The sequence below is a fragment of the Curcuma longa genome, chromosome 11 (assembly GCF_044706935.1).
Source record: "Curcuma longa cultivar G26 ecotype Majalengka, Jawa Barat chromosome 11, ITB_CL_G26_1.1, whole genome shotgun sequence".
In the NCBI taxonomy this organism is placed as follows: Eukaryota; Viridiplantae; Streptophyta; class Magnoliopsida; order Zingiberales; family Zingiberaceae; genus Curcuma; species Curcuma longa.
In genome coordinates this window covers 33,164,954-33,185,310 of record NC_133871.1, presented here as the reverse complement: position 1 = coordinate 33,185,310, position 20,357 = coordinate 33,164,954, and the positions used below count along the sequence as shown (strand labels likewise).

General features: G+C 34.8%; 2 protein-coding genes across 3 annotated transcripts; one reads left to right on the top strand and one right to left on the bottom strand.

The window, feature by feature from the left end:
* The first annotated feature begins 13,174 nt into the window (after positions 1 to 13,174).
* On the top strand, positions 13,175 to 14,685 carry LOC141842260 (xyloglucan O-acetyltransferase 3-like). Its single transcript, XM_074730475.1, has 3 exons — positions 13,175 to 13,428; positions 13,516 to 13,802; positions 13,880 to 14,685. Exons 1-3 carry the CDS (start codon positions 13,179 to 13,181, stop codon positions 14,642 to 14,644), a joined length of 1,302 nt encoding a protein of 433 aa, XP_074586576.1. The 5' UTR covers positions 13,175 to 13,178; the 3' UTR covers positions 14,645 to 14,685.
* A 461-nt stretch (positions 14,686 to 15,146) lies between these two features.
* LOC141842147 (putative serine/threonine-protein kinase PBL28) lies at positions 15,147 to 17,159 on the bottom strand. 2 transcript variants are annotated; one of them, XM_074730367.1, is made up of 8 exons: positions 17,099 to 17,159; positions 16,856 to 16,943; positions 16,590 to 16,788; positions 16,221 to 16,419; positions 15,981 to 16,144; positions 15,801 to 15,905; positions 15,490 to 15,612; positions 15,147 to 15,394 (listed from the first exon to the last, which is right to left on the bottom strand). In XM_074730367.1, exons 1-8 carry the CDS (start codon positions 17,121 to 17,123, stop codon positions 15,191 to 15,193), a joined length of 1,107 nt encoding a protein of 368 aa, XP_074586468.1. In that variant the 5' UTR covers positions 17,124 to 17,159; the 3' UTR covers positions 15,147 to 15,190. The 2 variants fall into 2 exon arrangements, with proteins under 2 accessions (XP_074586468.1, XP_074586467.1); XM_074730366.1 differs by having other exon boundaries at positions 16,590 to 16,774.
* Between the last annotated feature and the right edge of the window lie 3,198 nt (positions 17,160 to 20,357).

Here is a 20,357-nt window from a genome sequence, read left to right as displayed (position 1 = left end):
AAAGAAGACAACAATCCTGGTTTGTTTCCCGAGCAGCTTCTGCTGATCAAGAACAAGAACCATTCATGACCATGTCTAACGCTGCAAATCAAACTGGGACCAATAACACAACAACATCAGCAAAAAAGAGAGTATGCATCTACCAAGAATTAAGAGGGTCCCTGCACCCACTTTAAAAAGGTTAAGGATGAGGTCTGGGACCTCTCTAGCTGCTCATGTTATCATTTAAGAGGTCTTTTTTAAACTTGTCCCAATATGACTATTTGAAGCACATCCACACAGAATGCATTTCCAGCCAAGTGCCCCGTCTGCAGCAGCCCCAAACTTGCACGCACTTGATATTGTGGTTGACATAATGAAGCATCCAATCCGCACACATGCTTTCCTTTTGCTCAAAGTGCAGAGCCAAAGACTGCTTTCCTATCATGCACCATTTCCCACCACTCACCTTTCTCCAAGTGAGGAATCCTATGAATCAGCTCATTAGTCTACGACCACCCTTCACTTCGATCCCACACACATCAGAAAAAGTCTTGCGGATGCGGAGTGTTCCTGCGGATGAAGGGAAACTGGATGTCTATATGGGCATGATGGTGTTCTTTATTGGTGTCATTGTTGCATCATGCTTCGGAGACTTGGTGTCTGCTTTAAGGGTTCTGTTCAGCAGAGAGGAAGTTGCCTATACAATTTGAGTTGCGGAAATAAAATCTGAGTACAATAAATCCTTCATCGGGATAGAGCTTTGGGCATCGAGCTTAAAATGTTGTCCACGGTTTCCGAGGCTTAAGTTGGAAAGCTGCCATCTTACCTATCAACCTTGCTTCAAAAAATTGTTCTACCTACTGCTGCTGTATTAAATGGATTCTGGCAAAGTCCGTTGTTCAATCATCATACACCACCATCTAGTCGTGTAGCGCATGATCTTCCGTTTCATAACACTTTTCTGACCTTTTAATTACTGCCATCATTATCTACCAATGCAAAAGGAACTTGGAAGGCAGGTCAGCAATACCCTATATAAGAGGATACAAAGCCATCTAAAAGCAACTCCTCTAAAATATATATATATATATATATATAAAAGGATTTGATATGTTACATACCTTATGTATACTTCAAGAGCACCTAGTATAATTTTTTTTAAGATTTAAGATTTAGGATATAGCATTTAGGGTGTAGGATTCAGAGTTCAAAATTTAGGATATGCATTTAGGCTAAATGAAGATCTCAATGTCTCTAATACTGGTAAAGCATAACGGTTTGCATTACACAGTCTTGGTTTGGGTAAGCCTGACAAATCCTATAATGCTCGGTTTGCATTACACAGTCCCCAACTCCCTAGGACTTTGAAATTGCTCCACTTAGCACGGCATAATCCTTCCTCTTACTATCAGGTTGGTATGGAAGCATACAGAGAAAAGTTTGTCCCATGGAAGCCATTTTGTGGCTGCAAGACGACATGAAGCATGAAGTTGATACACATGAAAAACTGTCTTGGAATGTGCATACTTTAGCAGATGTGCTGACAAACAACAGCTAAGATCAAGTGCTTTAGACATTGGGAGAAGACTACCTTCTGCAGAAAGTGAAGCCGATTTGTCTGAATTGGAATTACACAGAAATAATTATGTGGCTTTGGATCGGCCAAGGCTCATCAGTGCTCAAAGGCATATGCTCCCCTTCAGTCAGATATGGCGGATTACCACATGTAAATACCAGAAGCAAGTAGAACTCACTAAGGAGGAATGGTGATTTGATGATGCTGCAAGCGACATTTAGGCAATTGATCGACCACTGTTGAGGATGCAAGTGAGCAACTTGACTTGCTTCAGCAGTGTGATATAAAGAGACCAAAGACCTGCCTGATTGGTCAGCATGGCTCAATTAATTGACATGGCAAAATCAACACGATTGATCAACATGTCCCAATCACCCTGCTCAACTTAAACAGTATTCAAACTGACTCGAACAACTCATCTGATCCAACTAGTCCACCTCACTTGAGTGGTTCACTTTGCTTTTCCGATCCATTCAACTCAAAACATTCTAACCAATCTGGCATATCTAATCCAATCAATACACTCAGTTGGATCGACCCACCAGTTCTATCGACCTGCATAGCCCATCAACTCTAACTGGTCTGCCTGATTCACTCGCTCGCCTAGCTCTACTAACTTGAAAGTCTACCTAACATGGTCAGTATACTTGGCTCATATGACATATGACTTGTTTAGTTAAACTTCGCAGAACTGACTTGCTCAATCCACCTTATTTGCTTGTCCAATTGGCACATCTAATCTGCTCTTGACTTGCCGCCCCCCCCCCCCACCCCCAATCTACTTGGTTTGTGCTGCTTGATTTGCCCATTTAACTTGCTCAGCTTGACTTGCTTGTATGACCTAATAGAACTTATTATCTGATTCACTTATTTTATTTATTTTAATTTTAGTTTTGAAATAGTGAGACATTTTCATCCATCTCATTTTTGAATATTCAAAATATCTTTATTGTTGTGAATGTTAAATTTTTTTAAAGGCCAAAATATCTATTTACCTTTCTAAAGTTAAAATAAGTTATTTTATAAGGTGGTTTGGCTAAATTACTTTTGGAGGCCTTAATAGCATCTATTTATTCTTAGGAACAATTAGTTCTAATCATGATCTTATCTTTATATTTTTAATGTTTTGATTTCTTTCACCCAACTACACAATGTCAGTTTATTTTCTTTGTCTACTGTGTAACAAACCTTTAAACCTTTATTAGTTATTTCATTCTGATGCAACTCAGCTAACTAACCTGATTGTAAATGTTAAACCACAAACTATTTTCAAAATAGAAACACCAAATAGAAACAAACACATGCAAAGTAAAAGTAATGAAATAGTGAAGATGAAATGCACTATACAAAATACTTACGTGATTGCACTCGAAATACATCCACTGTCAACTGCCTAAAACTTTTAAATTCTTGTCATCCATTTTTCTTTTTTAAGTTCATAGTAATGACTTGTTTTAATCAAATGAGAATAGATAAGGGATATGCAACTTGTACAACAATTTGTTAGTTATATACCCCAAGTAGTTCTCTGGGTTACTAATTTGAATCACAATCTAAACACATACGAGACAAAAAGATAATGACTTACAGATTGAAAAACATGCTTTGGTTCCTAACTTTGATAATATATTCTGCACAGAACATAAATTTAGTCATCAATTGAATCAAAGATAAAAAAAATCAAATTAGTTAATTTTATTTTAAAAATTAATCTAACCACTTTAGCACAAATATTGAATGAAATGAAAAACAACTAAAATGATCCAACTAAATCCTCACATGCATATGAATGAGCTTTGTTTCCTATTTTCAATTGTTATTGTTGAGTCTATTTGTCTTGGAAAAAAAAATAAACACATGCAAAGATCATACAGTAAATACACAAGTGCAAGGGACAAGTTACAAATATATGCAATCATTTGACCTGGATGAGTATCAACTCTTGCATTAAAGAAATTAGCATGACTCTAATCTTTTGCACTCATGAACTCAAGCATGAAGTTGCAAATTTCACCAATTTAAAGCACTCTCAAACAAGATAAAAAGCATAATTGTATCACAGATTTGCTTCAAAATTGAAATTAAAAAAGGTATTTACCTATAGAGGTGAACTAGGGTTGTAGTGGCGGCGGTGAGTGGGTCTGTTTCGGTTGTGGCGTGAGTGTTGTGCTGAAAAAATTAAAGTTTTGTCGCGTGAGATACGGGAAGAAATTGGAAGTGCTGAACAACGATTGCAGCAGAGCAACAGCGGTGAACAACGATTGCAGGACGGTAGTGAACGACGATTGCAGCGGCGACGATGATGGGGGCGCGGGTGCTCAGCTGAGGAAAAAATAGGTTTCGCTGCGTGAGGGAGGTGAAAAGAACAGAGGACCGAGATAAAAAAAAAACGACTTTTGAAATTGGTCTCTAATTAGTTACGAACCTCATTTTTTTTTCGTTAATTTCATTGTTAAATCTAAGGTTTTTTTTAAAAAAAATATTTATTTATAAATTATTCAGAAATATTATTTATTTTATATATTTTATGTTAAATATAAATGAACTATTATCGAATTGAAAATCAAATTTATTTAGAAATGTCCGATTCCGGTACAACTCAAACACTGCAACTCATTCGTCATATCTAATCCAATGGATACATTCAATTGGATTTAAGGGCTTAGTCAGAATTTTTATTTAGAGGGACGAATTCAAACTAAATTTTTTAAAATTTTAAATTTTACTTTATAATTATACATAATAATTGTTAAAAATTATATTTCACAATTATAATATATTTATATTTTTAAAATCGAATTATTCCATTCTCAAAACTCGAAAATATTTAATAAATATAAATTAAAATTTTTGAAAATTTTAAATATTAACGCAGGTCAATTTTACAATTCAAAATTTTAAAATTTAAAAAATTAAAAATAAATTTAAATTCAAAAATAAAATCACATTATAGATACTGAAATCGAATCTATAACAATAAGAATCCACAACGATGATAAAAAATACATCATGCAACTCCGATGAGAGAAGAAGACTGATGGAGTCGTTTAAAGTCATGAGATTTTTTTACAAAAATGATATCAATAGATAACTTAGGTTGAAAGCTTTTTAAATATGCGTTCAATTTCAATTTTTCGATAATGAATGATGGTGAATCAATCAATGGACGATGAAAGTTTAAAACTATTTTTAAAAAATAAGTAAAAATATATATATGAATCAAATATATTTTAATTTTAATTAGCATTATTTTATAAAAATATATATTATACATATAAGATTAATTTTAAAAAAAAAAAAATCGAGGGGACGGTCGTACCTCCTCGTCTCCACTTGGGTACGCCAATGGTTGGATCGATTGATCAGTTCCATGGACCCGCATAGCCTGTCAACCACAACTGGTCCGCCTAACTTTATCACTCACTTACCCCTACTAGTTTGAACCTTGATGATTCACTTATTTTATTTATTTTAAGGGAGGTATTTCCTTCCATCTCCTTTTTTAAATATTCAAAATACGAATGTTAATTTTTTTTTAAAAAAATCAAAATATTGATTTAATTTTTTTAAATAAGTTATTTTACATAGTGGTTTGGCTAAATTACCCTGGAGACCTTAAAAAAAATAGTTCCAATTATGATCTTACCTTTATATTTTAATATGTTTTGACGCATGAAAGTGGTTTGGATTAAATCATCTTAATTGCCTTCGTATGTATAAAATTTAAAATGATTCGATGAAACCACCTTGATGGCTCTAACTTGATGCACTGTTATTCAAAATTTTATGATAATTCATTAATAAAAGCTATATTTAATAAAGACAAAGTACTTTATTTTTCATGATTAAATGATTTGTATACTCAATTTTCATAATTTAAAAAGATGCATCACTTGTACTCCTCCCTTCATTCTATATAATTATTTCATGGGTCTATGTGCGTGTGTCTTTAAATTTATCTCAATCAGTTCAAAAGTTTATCGTTCTTAATTTATATTATCAAATTCAAAGAGTACTTTATTATGTGTTTTTGAAATAATATGTGTTTTTAAAAATATGTGTTTTTAAAAATATGTGTAACGGGAGAGTATAACGGGAATATAATATGTGTTTTTAAAAATTTAAAAGTAAAATAGATAATATTGAAAAATTTTCACGTAGTTCAGAAAAATACCGAATAAACTATATCCCTTTGAATTTATTATGTTAAGATATGTGTTTTTAAAATTTGAAAAAGTTAAATAAATGGATAATATTAAAAATTTCTCACGCGGTTTAGAAAAATATCGAATAGGTTATATCCCTTTGAATTTATTATATCAATTTTCCGATTTCAAGTCTACCCATAACAACTTTATGCTCTACTATTCTTTCTGCACAACCAAACTCGATCTGTCAGCTATATATGTGGAAAACTAGGGTCTATTTCTTCTGAAGTTAGCACAACTATTTAATGCATTCAGATATGCTATGCAACAACCAATCAATATATTTATATAGTAATATCTTGTTGAACGAAAGGTTTAATACTGCAACAGAGCTTCAGAAACAGATTTTTAAGACAGAATTAAAATTTATTTTAGAGTTAGATAAATTAGAGATGGATTTGCTACAAAATTATTAATCTGTTTCATTTCAATAAAATATAACATTTGAAAAAAAAATTGAGACGGAATTTAAAATAAATTTGATACGAAATTATATATAAATTTTTATAAACAAAAATAAATATGAATTATAAACAAAATTTGAGACCGTATGATTTCTGTCAAAATATCCGTTTAAAATTTAATAAAAATTTAAGAAGAAATTAAAATCTGTTTCAGATTTAGATAAATTAAAAACGGATTAGCTACAAAATAACTAATTTATTTCACTTTAATAAAATATAATATTTAAAAAAATTGAGACAGAATTTAAAATAAATTTGATACGAAATTATATATAAATTTTTATAAATAAAAATAAATATGAATTATAAACGAAATTTGAGACCGTATAATTTCTGTCAAAATATCTGTTTAAAATTTAATAAAACTTTAAGACGGAATTAAAATCTGTTTCAGATTTAGATAAATTAGAGACTAATTTGCTATAAAATTACTAATCCATTTCACTTTAATAAAATATAACATTTGGAAAAAAATTAAAATATAATTTAAAAAAAAATTTGATACAAAATTATATATAAATTTTTATAAACAAAAATAAATATAAATTATAAATACAATTTGAGACCGTATAATTTCTTTCAAAACATCCGTTTAAAATTTAATAAAAATTTAAGATTGAATTAAAATTTATTTCAGATTTAGATAAATTAGAGACGGATTTGCTAAAAAATTATTAATCCATTTCACTTTAATAAAATATAACATTTGAAAAAAAAATGAGATGAAATTTAAAATAAATTTGATACAAAATTATATATAAATTTTTATAAACAAAAATAAATATGAATTATAAAAAGAATTTATGACCGTATGATTTCTGTCAAAATATCCATCTAAAATTTAATAAAAATTTAAAACAGAATTAAAATATATTTCAGATTTAAATAAATTAGGGACCGATTTGCTATAAAATTACTAATCTATTTTACTTTAATAAAATATAATGTTTAGAAAAAAATTAAGATAAAATTTAAAATAAATTGGACACAAAATTATATATAAATAAAAATAAATACAAATTATAAATGAAATTTAAAACTGTATAATTTGTGTCAAAATATCTATTTAAAATTTAATAAAAATTTAAGATAGAATTAAAATATGTTTCAAATTTAGATAAATCAAAGATGAATTTACTATGAAAATATTTCTATTTCACTTTAAAATATAATGTACGATAAGAAATTTGAGATGGAAGTTAAAATAAATTTGAAACAAAATTATAAATAAAAATTTTTAAACAAAAATAAATACTAATTACAAACAAAATTTAAAACTATATAATTTTTATTAATAAATCTGTTTAAAATTTTGAGACAGAAATAAATCTATTTCAAATTATATAAATTAGAGATGATTTTTAAAATAAAAATAAAATTTGATTTAGATTTTATATAAGTTGTGATGAATTTATTATGAAATTATTAATTTATTTCACTTTAATAAAATTAATTTATTTTTCTTTATTATGAAAAATTATAAATTATTACTACTAAGATACTACAAAACTAGCTAATTGAGTTATATTCACTTGCTTCTGGGGCATAGTTAAGTTGATTACGATAAAGCAGACTTATTGAGGTGGATTGGGATCGAATCTCGACAAAGCTAGAAATTAATTATTTTAAATATTTCTAATTTATTTGAAATGTATGATTGTTTATTATAATCTAATATATAGATGAGAAATATACGAATAATGCATAGGATAGGCGAAGATAGGCTTGGTGCCTTCGAGTGGATCTGAGGCATTCCTTTTTGGTCAGCTAAGCCACATTCTCGTCAATCTGCCTGGGCCGATTAGCAGAACGAGAAAGGAGGGAGCTGGATACTCTAGTAGCAGATCCAACCATTAGACGAGGATCCATTAGCGAAAACACTACTTCAAACATTCAGGAGCAATGTGACACTCGTTCGTGTGTGTCTTCTTCTTTCAATTTAGTATTGCAAAAAGAAAGCTTAATGACAGAAATATTAGATAAAGACGGATTTAATACAAAATTAGAGACCGAATTTATATTTAAAATTAATTTCATTTGGTAAATTAAAAATTGATTTATAAATAAATTTTTATTCTATTTTTAAAATTAGAGACAAAATATTTCTGTCTCAAAATTAGCCACGGGGCTTTCAGTAATAGATTTTTGAGACAGAATATTTTGTCTTAAAATATTATTTAGAGACAGAAAAATGATTTTCAGAGATAGAATATTTTATCTCTGAAACTATGTTTTCTTGCAGTGATTTGGTTGTGTAGAGCAGTTTGACTATGAGGTTCGGTCACGAGTAATGATCAATTTCCTTGATTGACAAATGTCACACAAACAATCTTCAAGTTATTGGACAATATAGAAAATTTATTGAATTTAAAATTACAAAATTAAAATTTAACCTTATCTGTTAAGATGATCTAAGTTGATAATCTCATACTGTCAAACTCTGCATTACTTGATTATCGAGGTGAGTGATGAGTCTGAGTGAGTCACTGCCTTGTACCAAGTTGTCGAGTTGTCAAGCTGACTTAGTTGAGTGTCGAATTAGTTGAGTGTCGAGGTCGAGTATTGAGTCAGTCGAGTGTCGAAGTCAAATACTGAGTCAGCTAAGTTCTGAAGTTGAGCGTCGAGTCATCGAGTGTTGAGGCCGCTACCTTGGCCGAGCTATCGAGTTAGCTAAGTAAGGCCGAATTGCTAAGTCACTGAGTGCCGAGGCTTGTGTGATGCATTTTCCTTAAAATAGATTTGTCCACTCCGGTAGTGCTTAGATGTCACGATGGATGCCTATTTCCTAGGATACAACGACGAGCCGTGATCACCACCAAGTATAGGTTGGTCGCGGTGAATTAAAATTGTACCTGAATACTATCAAGGGTTTTGTCAAGCGAAAAAGCATAGTAGAGAGAAAAAATTTAGAGGATTAATGTAGGTTGATGGAGATATTTGCTTGCACTCCCCTTGCTCAAGATTATGACCTCCTCTTTTATGGGAGCTCCGATCTTAGGCAACGTTAAATAACCAGTTAACTACTTTTACTCTCTCGAATCAAAATGCTAATGGTAGTTAGCTATTTCACCTGGAAGGTTACTAATATGTCATTAATATCTATTAATGCACCCGCTATGCAATTGAGCAGGTAGCAAAATTGATTCGAGTGACAAAATATTTGTTCATTCACTTAGACTTACTACTTCTGAGTAACTTTGGAGATCACCTTCCAACATGAAAGTGATAAAATCCGTTCTGAAGGATTTTCCACCCAAGCTCTTTTACTTCGTCTGAGCTCAACCTCAACTGGTTCATCATATCTTCATCTTCTTGTGTTTCATATGCCCGTTTTGAGGAACTAGCATCCTCTCGGGTCTTATACGGAAACACATAGTAGAAGAACAAGGTACTTCTCAATTTTATAATTGAATTCTTGTGTGTCTTTGGTATTTGAGATTCATACATAAAGAACCTATAGATACTGTTGTTATGTGCATATCCAATAAATATGCAATTAACAGTTTTTTTGTCATATCTTGATCCTTTTTGGATCATACACCAAAACTTTGGCTACACACTCTTATATTCGCAAGTATTTATAGGATAATTGTCTTCTGTTTCACAACTCATAAGGACTCTTAACTATTGTCTTTTGGGGCACCTATTCAAAAGGTAATTAGCTGCTAACACAGCTTCCTCCCACATGTGCTCTAGTAGTTCAGAGCTCAATAGAAGATCATTCGTCATCTCTTTCAAAGTATGATTTTTTCGCTCAGCAACTTCATTTTGCTGAGGAGTATAGGGAGTTATTGTTTCGTATTTGATCCCATGTTCAACACACAACTCAATGAACGGTGATACATATTCACCGTCTTGGTTACTTCAAACCACTTTAATCTTTTTATTAAATTAGTTTTCAATCTTATTCTTATAGAAAATAAATTTCTCTATAGCTTTATTCTTACTTTTGAGAAGATACACAAAATAAAATTTTGTGTTATTATCAACAAAAGTGATGAAGTACTTATTTCCACCATGTATCGGTGTACCCTTTAGGTCGCACACATTGGTGTAAATTAGGTTAAGTGGCTCATTGCTTCTTTCAACATGTTGAAAGGATGACCTTGTTATTTTAGCTTCAACACAAGTTTTACATTTGTGTTTCGGATGAAGATGGAATATAGATATATTTTGCATGTTAATTAATATATGCAACACATTATAGTTAATATGTCCTAGCCTACTGAAAAGCCCTTAACTAGGTGTCACGATAGGGCTTCAAATTAGAATTTATAGATTTTATCGAAAACCCACGATAAATACAAATAAATGAAGTATAGGGGCCTCGAGTCGTATTTTTCCAAGGACTAGTAGACAAATTGTTTGAATCGAGCTCTTTTCTCCATGGCATTATCAAACTTCTCATGCCTACTTTGATGCTTATTTTAAGCCATATAATGACTTCACTAATCTACACACCTTATTTTTCTATCTTAGCATATAAAACTTTTTAGATTGCTCCATATAGATTTTCTCTTCTAAATTCCCATTTAGAAAGACTATCTTTACATCCATCTGATGTATTTCCAGATTCTATAGAGTGACAATCGCCAACAACACTCTAATGAAAGTTATTCTTGATACCGGAGAATACGTATCAAAGTAATCAAGGCCTTCTCATTGTCACCGTAGTGGTTTACTACCTTGAGGAAGATCCACAAGTTTTCAAGTATAGTTTTGCAAGATAAAGTCAATCTCAAATGTAATTGTCTCTTTTCATTGAGGTCCTTCAGAAGATCTTACTACTTCTGAGTAACTTTGGAGATCACTTTCCAACATGAAAGTCATTTCCTTTCGCTTATGCTTCAGATAGTTCTTGAAGTCCTTCCAGCCAAGAGGCATCTTCTCAATTATAATAGCCATCTGGAAGGTTTCATTTAGAACCATGCCTTTTGAGTAAATCTCGTGTAGGATCACTTGAAGCTCCTGGACTTGGCTAATCACCATCTTGGAGTCAACCCTCTTATAGTCAAGGAATCGGCCCATGATGAACTTCTTGGCCCTCAAATCCTCCATATTGTACTTCTTATCTAGGGACTCCCACGGCTCCTTAGCTGTTCTTTTTGTGTTATACACAATATATAGTGAGTCGGCAAGGCAGTTGAGGATGTAGTTTCGGTATAGGAACTCAGAATGAGTCAATGTCTCATTGGACTGATGGTCTAGACATCAGTCGCATCCTCAGTTGGCTTAGGAGGTTCCTCGGTCAAGAACCGAGTCAGATTCAATGTGATCAGGTAGAAGAGCATCTTCTGCTACCACCGCTTCAAGTTCAACCCACTGAACTTCTCTGGCCTTTCCCCATGGTGATTGAAATATTTTCAATCAAAGCGGAGGGGGCGGTCATGCGTTGAGTTTGTTGCACCTCAACCACTTCCATGGCTATCTCAATAGAACAGAACCTGTTTTAAGATTGTTGGACAATCTTTGATGAAGATATAAGAGAAATTTATTGAATTTGAACTTATAAAATCAAAATTCATTCTTATTTATTAAGATGACCTGAGTTGATAATCTTACGCTATCAAGCTCTGTACTGCTTGGTTATCCAGGTGAATGGTTGATTTTGAGTGGGTCGCTTCCTTGTATGGTCCAACTAATTTGGTTGAGTGTTGAGTTAGTTGAGCGATGAGGTCGAGTGTCAAGTCATAGAGTGTCAAGGCCAGTCAGCCCAGCTGGCCGAGTCCAAGTTGCCTTGGCCGAGCTACCAAGGCCAAGATGTTAAGTTAGCCGAGTGAGGTTGAGTTGTCAAGTCACCGAGTGCTAAGGTATGTGTGATGTAGTTTCTTTAAAATAGATTCGTCCCCTCTGACGGTACTTATATATCACGATGGACATTTGTTTCCTAGGAAACAATGGTGGACTGCAATCATTACTAAGCACAGGTCAGTCGCGATGAACTAAAATTATACCCGAATGCTATCACAGGTTCTACCAAGCTAAAAAGAACATCAAAGAGAAAAAAATTTAGGGGAATGAAGGTGAATGAATATAATTTGCTTATACTCCCCTTGCTGAAGATCATGACCTCCTCTTTTATAGGAGCACCGACCTTAGGCAACGTTAAATGACTGATTAATGGCCATTTAGTGCTTTTACTCTCCCGGATCAAAATGCTAGTTGTAGTCGACCATTTTCCCGGGAGGTTATAGATATGCCATTAACATCGGTTAATGCATCCATTATGCAATTGAGTAGGTAACAAAATTGATTGGAGTAGTAAAATATTGGTTCATTCATTTGGACAAATTTTCTTGATTGGTCCGACATTTGATGTGCAAGTCATGCTCACACAATAGTCAACTTAGGTCAGTATAATTCAAGTCATATATTTACATCCATTGCATACCCATGTATGTGAGAGTCTCTCCTTATGTACATATTCACAATATTAATACATGTGATGCAATATAAATCAATAATAAAACTATAAGACTCTTAATATAATATTAAAATTCATATATAATGAAAGTCTCTTTCATCCAACTCTTTTGGTTTTCAATTAAATTTTTTATCAAAAATTAATGATAACTTTATAACATCAAGAAATATATGCAGATAAATTTTTTTTAGTCCATAAAAAAGGCACTAAAACAAACCTCTTGGTTGGTTGGTGAAATCTGCAAGTATTGTTGTATTTTGTAATGACCAATAGCCCTTGACATTAGTGCCCAAGTGCCAATTCCACAACCAGAATACCTACCACCAAAAGCAGTAACCCAGTTTGACCAGGATTGGACGAACCAAAAGTCAAACAAGTTTCTGCAATTCCCACATCCGTTGACCTACCAAGGGAAGATAAGTTGGTTGATCAAGCAACTGAGGTAAGGGTGGTTGTGCATGGCCTCTCTTTTTATACCCTGCATAACTTGGCTAGCTCCCGTGACATGTCCTAGCTACTGCAGCATGGTTCCTGCTCTCTCCTCCTACATCCCAAAGCTCCCCTACAGCAACCTCGAATGGAGTGTGATCCAGAAGAAGGTCGCCCCTTTCTTGTGGCTCATGGTGATCTCCACCATCCTCGTTCTCTTCGTCATGGATTCCTCAACTAGATTCAGCATTACTGTTGCGGTCAAGCATAGCGCAGGCCTAAAACAAGGCAGTTCTCTGCCTGCTAACGACACCGATACGGCCACCTCCCCAGATCTTTCTTCTGGTAACCAATTTATACATGGCGCTAATTTGTAATCGAATGTTGGAGAATTAGAATGGACGATGAGGCTTCTTTGTTTACTTTGTGAAGGTGACATCGCAGAGGTGTGCGACACATCCCAAGGCAAGTGGGTGGAAGAGCCCCGGGGTTCGATATACACCAACACCACATGCCCAACGCTGCCGGATATAAAAAACTGCGGCAAGTATGGCAAGGATCAGAGCTACGTCTACTGGAGATGGCAACCGGAGGGCTGCGACATACCGAGGTTCGAGCCGGAGACATTTTTGGGCATGGTTAAGGGGAAGAAGATGGCTATTATCGGCGATTCGCTGGCTCGAGATCACGTTGAATCTCTGCTGTGTCTCTTGTCCCAGGTAATGCATGCTCCAAGGAATTCCCAAACAAGCTTATAAAATGCGAAATTCTAATCCATGCAATTACTCCATGGCAGGCAGAGATTCCAAGCATCACTTTCAGGGATGCACTCGACAAATGCGTGACATGGAACTTCCCGGAGCATAATTTCACCCTCATGGTGTTGTGGACGGAGTACATTGTGGAGACGATACCCAGGATCGAAAATGGAACAGTAGCCTCGTATGACATCCACTTGGACAAGGCGAGCAGGAATTGGACAGAGAAGCTTCCTGGCGTGGACTATGCTGTTCTCTCAGGTGGCAACTGGTTCTTCAGAGCAGTCCACTTGTATGATGGAGGAAAGCTCATCGGCTGTATTAACTGCTTGGAGGAAAACTTAACTCGTTATGAAGTTACTTATGCCATCAGAAGGGTGCTTAGAACAGGCCTCCACTTCATAAGCAGCTGCAAGGAGTGTGAAGGGCTTACCACCTTCTTGAGGACCTACACACCTTCACACTTTCAGAACGGGTCATGGTTTGACGGAGGGTACTGCAACAGGACTAGTCCCTTGGATGAGAGCCAGATAAGGCTGACTGATGTCGCATGGGAAATTAGGAACATACAAAGGGAGGAAATTGCAAGAGTGAGAGAGGATCACAGGGAAGGCAAGGTCAAGTTTGGGGTTCTTGATATCACAAAAGCTATTATGATGAGGGCTGATGGTCATCCTGAGGGACATTGGACGAAGAAAGCTGAAGGAAGACCGAATGACTGCTTGCATTGGTGCTTGCCTGGACCTGTCGACATGTGGAGTGATGTATTGCTAGCAACTCTCATGAAGAATTCTTTGTCTTAATCATTGAATAAATGCCTGTTATTCCTATCATCATTTTTGTGGTAAATGCTCAGTGATGTCCACAAAATTGTTTTGCCAACTCTTTAAACTTTAGCCATGCAGATCAAAACTGAAAGGCATGCAACAGTGGTAAAAGAATCCTTCTTAATTCAAACCACTTCACAATAAACTTCTAGCTGATTTAATCCTTCCATTTATTTATTCATCCATCCATTCTTATTTCTTATCCATCCAATCAGTTCATCCATTGGCAAAAAATGATGGTTCTGAAGTATACATTTTGTAAAAAATGATACAGATATCATTTCGTAGGAGAGTAACAAGTGCATGAAACCTCATCATTGTTATTTAGATTTGTAAGAATTTTGCTTACTTGATCTTTGTTGATCTACATAATCACAGAAGGATATTACTGACAGCCAAAACATTATGCTGCAATATTCACAGAGGCTTTTTTAATTGTTTGTGGTAACTGTGAAACAAATTGAAATGCTCCATTGGATGCTTATCAAACAAATAATTCCTCTGGGTTCTTTGACAGATACTTTATACTCTCATATTGGCACAAATAATGAGTTGAAGTTCCTTCACGCACTCTGCCATTGATGGCCTTCCACTGCTTTCCAATCTAACACAGCGTGAAGCAAGATTTGCAAACATGGAAACAGAAACCATGGTATATGAGCCTTTAGCCATGTCAGGATCTACAACTTTACGAAGCTTTTTACGGTCATTTAGTAGATGTCGAACCTGAAATAGAAACTTTGATTCGCTCAAAGGACTGCACTTCAGCAAAAAAAGATATTTATTTGAATGAATGTGATACTAGATATGAAATCTTTTACCTGCAATAAAAGATTTTGATCTCCAGGGCCCTGGTTCAATTCTATTGCTCTTCGACCTGTTAATAGCTCAAGCAAAACCACACCGTATGCATAGACATCACTCTGAAGGGTGAGTTTTCCTGTCTGCCAAAATTAGAGAGCAAATTATATAAAAGATGGGGGAAAGGCTAGTTCATACTTGTAGTCTACTCCATCAAGAGACTGAAATTTTAAGATATCTGAACAAAGTCAATTATTGATGGTACATTCCAAATTGTGAAACTGATCTTTTTGTATCGTTTCTGCTTTTGAGTCAGGAAGTAGATGCTTACCAATGCATACTCAGGATCGAAGTAACCGAAAGTGCCAAGGAGCTTTGTAGTTGCATATATGTCCTCACCATTTGGCATTAGTTTAGCCAGGCCAAAATCAGAAATCTGTATCCAGTTATCACCAATTCACCAGTGACTGTATGGAAACTTTAATCTCAGATGTTCAGTTTCTTTCATTACCTTGGCCTCAAAGTGTTGAGTCAAGAGAATATTGGTAGATTTGAAGTCTCTGTGTAAAACAGGAATACCAACAGCAGAGCTTGAATGAAGGTATGCCAGAGCCCTTGCTGCTCCAAGTGCTACTTTTAGCCTCAAAGGCCAATCCATCTTTGCTTCCCTAATTCCTGGATTAGCAATCACGATAAAGATGGCACATTCAATTCCAAGTTATGTTTATAAGAAATTCACTGATATACCGACCATTTAAATAATCTTGAAGATTTCCATTTGGCATGTACTCATATACCAGGAACCTATCCCTTCCATCAGCACAATACCCAATCAGTGTGACTAAGTTTGGATGTTCAAGCCTGCTCAAGATGTCAACTTCTACTCGAAACTCGCGTTCGCCGTCTGCTTGTTTACAGGGAGGTAAGTCCATCTTCTTGATCGCTACAATCTTCATGAGAGACAAACAAATGCAATAGTGGAATGCCAAGATATTGAAAGTCTAAACAAATATTAAGTTCAGACATCATCAATCACACCCTTAAGTTATGTAGCGAGTCCATAAATTCCTACTAAGGGCATTTGAATCACTTTCAGGCAATCTTTTCTGGAAATACTAACCTCGCCATTCTTGAGAGTACCCTTGTATACCCTACCAAATCCTCCCTTGCCGAGCAAGTTCTCTTCGCTAAACATACATGTTGCATCCTCCATCTCCTTCAGAGTGAACACAGATGAGCGGTTGTGCCTTTTATAAGAGGGTGTTTGCCCTTTAAGCTGCCAATGATCTAGAGGCTTGTATATCCCTGCAAAACAGTTCCTTACTAGTGAACCAAGAGCTGAAAAGAGTCATTGTTGTTGCATGAGATATGAACTAGATCACATACAAGGGTCCAAATGATCCTGAGATTTGCTTCTTCTTCTTTTGTTCCATGCTGAAACAATCTTGAAAGGCATAGTTACCCGTCGAATTAGCTGAATCAAAATGCTTGCAAAGGTAAGAAAGAGATGAAAAGAATTTAGCAAAGGAGATGCATCCAGAAAAGTTAAACAAAGACCAATGCTCAAGTAACTCATTAGACTGTAACTAGCAACGCAAGGGAACACAATCATGTGGAAGGCCCACGCACCTGAGATTGCAAGAGCAGGAGGCATCCACTTTGGCACAGAAAGCTGCAGCGGGTTGAAGGCTTGGAGAGAGAGGGAGGAGTAAAAAGGAGATGCACAAGGGTGACAAAGGTGATGCAGAGTGAGGCCAAGGAGAAAGAAAGGGACAGGGGGACTCACTTGGGAGTCAAGTATGGGAGGTAATTAGGGAGGGTGGGAGAACAAACAACCACCTAAGCACTTGGACCCAAGAAAAAGGAGTAAAGAAAAGAGAAAGGCAAGGATAAGAGGAAAGCAAGGGGGACGTGTGCAATAAGCAAAGCAAGAGAGGAAGGTGTTGGTATAAAGAAGAGAGTACGTAATCAGAGAGATGAAAGCTGGTGAGAAGAAGCTTTCACTCACTCACCTGCATGTCTCAGTCGTCCTACGATTCTTCAATTGCAACAAGGATTTCATAACTGTCCTGGCAACGACGATTAAATAAATGCGCTCATCATATTCAGTTAATTATCACAATGGTCTTTTCTTTATTGTTTAATCGATCCTTCTTTGATCCTCCAAAGGTAAGAAGCTGGGATTTGGTCAATGGCAGCAAGGTGACGATATCAATCCATGCTACGTAAAAATGTCAGAAAATGCAAGTTTGCCGGAGTGAGGTGGCCGGAGTTCAACAACCAGCGACTAACTCGAACCGATCATCATGCATTTATAAACTAATAGTTTGGAAGGATACATGTCAGATGCATGCCTTCGTTCTGAAAAAAAGTAGAAAGCAAATTAACATTGATAAATCTGATTAAGCCATTGTCTGTGAGGAGGTAAATCGAGAAGATATTCAAGTTATCGACGCAGGAGGGTGTTGCCTAACTATGATGTATTTGCAGAAATTTTCTTCTAAATCTGAGAGCGTAATCAACTCAGCTATGTCTCGATCGCACATATGCATGCCTTCGTTCTGAGGCCGATGGAAAACTTAACATTGATAAATCTGATTAAGCCAATCTCTAATGCTTAGAAATTTTTGAGAATAAAATGGAAATTAAATATATATAATATTTTAAACACCACATCCATCCGTGGAGACAGTATGAACTTTTTACCTTAGAATAAATGAAAGTTGCCATGATTTTATTTAGTAGTGTTTACGTGCTTTACACCTCTTTGGTGAACCCTCCAATCCAACAAGTGTTGTAGAATCTTCTTGCAGCTTATTTTTCCACTCATGTTACATATGCGTTATTTGTTAATTTTTTTTCCTTTTTAAATAAAAATCTCTTAGTAAATAAATTTTTAAATTCATTTTACCTGCATGATGTACTTCAATGGACCTAACCAACCCACTTAGTAAGATTAGACCATTTGGACAAAGCTAGCTCCTCCGACTTGATTAGATTGACCAGATTGATTGGCCTTATTAACCTATCAAAATTAACTACTCTATCTAGATCGATTTGTTGGTATAGGGAGTATCATATCAATTTGTTAGACAAGAAAGTTTAAAATTAGATCATTTTATAGATCTAATATGTGTGTCAACCGTGCAAGGGTAAAAAATTTGACAAGAAAAATTTATAGGTATGGTGACAAAAAGTCAAACAGAAGAAAAGTCTCGGTGGGTTAGGTGATTAGATATTAGACAGCGAAAGTCTTGATGGATCAGATAATCAGACATCAAGCAACCCTAGTGAATCAGGTGACTAGATACTAGGTAAGAGAAATCTAGATGGATTAGGGAGATCAGACATCTGGCAAGCAGGTCAGGTGATCAAACTCTAATGGATCAGGTGACCATACATTAGAAGTAGTTGAAGTTCCAATGGGTCGATAAGCAGCTGGACCGGACACATGGCAAGAAACAAAAGATTATTTAGGTCAAGGTGATCAGACATCAAGCAACGGAAGCTTGATTGGTCAGCAGGTAGTTGCACCGGACACTTAGCAAGCTAAGTCGTAGGTACCAGACAAGTAAGCTATAAGAAACTTTATAACACAGAAAGTAGTAAGGAGTACTTCAAGTTTCTAGGGTTGAAGGTAGTCTTAATAGCTAGGCACAAACTTGATGGAGAAACCACCTTGTATTTCAAAGTCAAAGTGAGTAACCGTTATTGTCAAAAAATATATACTTGTAGACTAACTTTGTGGTGCAGGAAGCAGGTCAAGTTGACTTGAGATTCTAAGCAATCGAAAGAGGTTCAAGTGACCTAAAGTTGTGATCAAGATCAGATCAAGTTGAGCATGAGATCCAATTTGATCAGACTTCCAAGCACCCTAAACAAGTCCAGGCGACTTGTCGATCTGGGTGACTGAAAGACTTTCAGACAACCTGAAGTTCATATCTAGGCAATCCAATAAAGGTGGTCAAAGGATAAGTTTGACCAACCTCTGAGCACTCGTAAGTGATCGGAGGTCGCAACATCAGCCATATCCGAACTTCAAGTGAATTGAATTAGCAGTTGTATTAGCATGGTCTAGATAATGACCAGAAGAATTTTCAAGCTACTAGAAAAGTGTCACGTCAGCAATCAACCATCTTAAAAAAAAGAAGACTAGGACTCTTATTCCAATTGCGATTATCGAGCCACTTGGTGCTTTCTAGATTTATCTTGGTGGTTGATGAAAAATTTTCATGAAATCAGACTGATCACCTCGAGAATTAGTTAATTCAAAAAGTTGGATACCTAGATTATCAAAAAAAAAAAAAAAAAAAAACTAAGACTCTTGTTCTATAACATCACACTCGAAATCTTCTCATTGTTACGCTGCTCAAAATGCTATGATATTTCAAGATCCATAGGCAATACCACTCTTCATTTTATATTCTTAATTGTTGCTATATTTATTTTAAATTATTTTTGCTGCAATTTACTCCGTTTATTTCCACTGCATTTAATTTATTATTTTCTATAATCTTAAAGTAAAAATTGAATCCATTATTCAACCCCTTCTAATATGCTCGCGATCCTACACGATTGGCCCATTCCAATCGAATGACTTGTTAACGTTTAGACTCTTTGAATATATATTATTGATTTGATATTATTTTGTAGAGGAACACTACAAGAAAATGATTATTTGACAATTGAATATTCAATAGCTAATTTAGCGATAAAAATTTTAAATCAGCTACTATTTTAGCATGACTACATCTTAATATTTAATAATTAAATTTAAACTCGATTACTAAATTAGCAAAGAAAATTTTAAATAAGTCATTATTTTAACATGACTTTATATAATCTAATACAACTTAATATCTATAGAAACTTATTCTTCATTCTCCGC